Source organism: Perkinsus marinus (genome assembly GCF_000006405.1).
Source record: "Perkinsus marinus ATCC 50983 genomic scaffold scf_1104296976276, whole genome shotgun sequence".
NCBI lineage: Eukaryota > Perkinsozoa > Perkinsida > Perkinsidae > Perkinsus > Perkinsus marinus.
This window is the reverse complement of record NW_003200430.1, coordinates 1-1227: the sequence shown is the minus strand read 5'-3', so window position 1 is coordinate 1227 and position 1227 is coordinate 1. Positions and strand designations below refer to the sequence as shown.

The 1227-nt window shown below is 50.4% G+C and overlaps 1 protein-coding gene across 1 annotated transcript; it reads left to right on the top strand.

The window, feature by feature from the left end:
• Positions 1-39: 39 nt before the first annotated feature.
• Pmar_PMAR001733 (hypothetical protein) lies at positions 40-1086 on the top strand (the record flags this gene model as incomplete). Its single annotated transcript, XM_002764722.1, has 6 exons — positions 40-154; positions 202-305; positions 349-504; positions 552-815; positions 858-963; positions 1012-1086. Coding segments are annotated over 6 exons (819 nt in total), but the record flags the coding sequence as incomplete, so codon positions are not given.
• Positions 1087-1227: the final 141 nt, after the last annotated feature.

Genomic DNA, 1227 nt, shown 5'->3' with positions numbered 1-1227 from the left:
ACTATTCACAGTTGCCGTCTGTAGTGCTAAGTTCCTCAGATACCTAGCATCAGCTCAATGGCTTGTGGCTGGGAGGGATGCCAATACGGACCCTAAGCGGCGATCGCTGTTCAATAGGCATTTGGCTGAGACGCTTGGCTTGGCAGAGGAAGCCGTGCGTGCAAGGAGTCATTTGGGTATGCTGTTATACTATGGCTTCAGGCTGACAAGATTCGTGTCTTTGAGGAAACGCAGAAGATAGTCGAGACTGACGGTTGCTACTCCTCGGGTATGGCTAAGATTGATAGTTTAGTGAATAGTCATAGGTGAGGTATGAACATGGAGCTGCTGGGGATCGAACCTGTGTAGGTTTATGGAGGCTTTGAATACATTGAAGTCGTGCCGCCATCGATTGGAGCAGATAGAAGCTGTTTTGGTCGAGTCCTGTGAAGGAGAGGGGAGGGAAAGTCCCACGCGGCGAGCGGTTAATAATAGCAGGGCTAGAGTAGATGAGATGATAGCCAGGTGCCGGGTTCGATCCGAGCATCTGTCAAATCCTCTGTTGGATTCAGATATCGAGAGCTGAGCAAATCGCCCGTATTACCGTTGAGAGCGGCGGGTTCTAGCAAGCTGAAGAACCCCTTGAAGGCACAGCTGAAACAACAGCAGCAGCAGCTGTCTGTCATTTCGGAGCCCTCGACCTTATCGCCTGAACGAGTGTTGACCGCTAAGGAGAGTAGAATCGTGATCAGAGGAGGGGAGATTGGCGGAATGGAGTTCCCTGAATGGTCTGACGATGAAGATGCTGTTATACTCGATGATAATGGAGGACGAATGTAGGGTGGAAGTTCGTCTCTGGCGTGAAGTTAGCTCATTAGATTATCCGGGACTATGCCTCAATTCACCAGAAATAATGATGACGTGCTGAACCTGTCACCACAACAAGAGCCTCTTTGCACCAAGTGGGGGCCACTATCGAGTGCTGTAAGGAATCATTCCTCGTGGAGATGGTGGCAGATCGAATCCGATCAGAGTATTCCTGCGAGTAATAAGGAGACCAGATTCCTCGTCACGGACACCTCGGCTGGGCAGCTAGTGCAGAATCTCGTTGGCGACTGTAGCTTCATATCGGCTTTAGCGATATGTAGGTTGGAGCACAGGATGCATTGGGAAGTAGTTATCATCCTCAGGCATGCATTGGGAACAACGGTATCCCTGCTAATGGCCAATCTGACCAACCTCGACTGT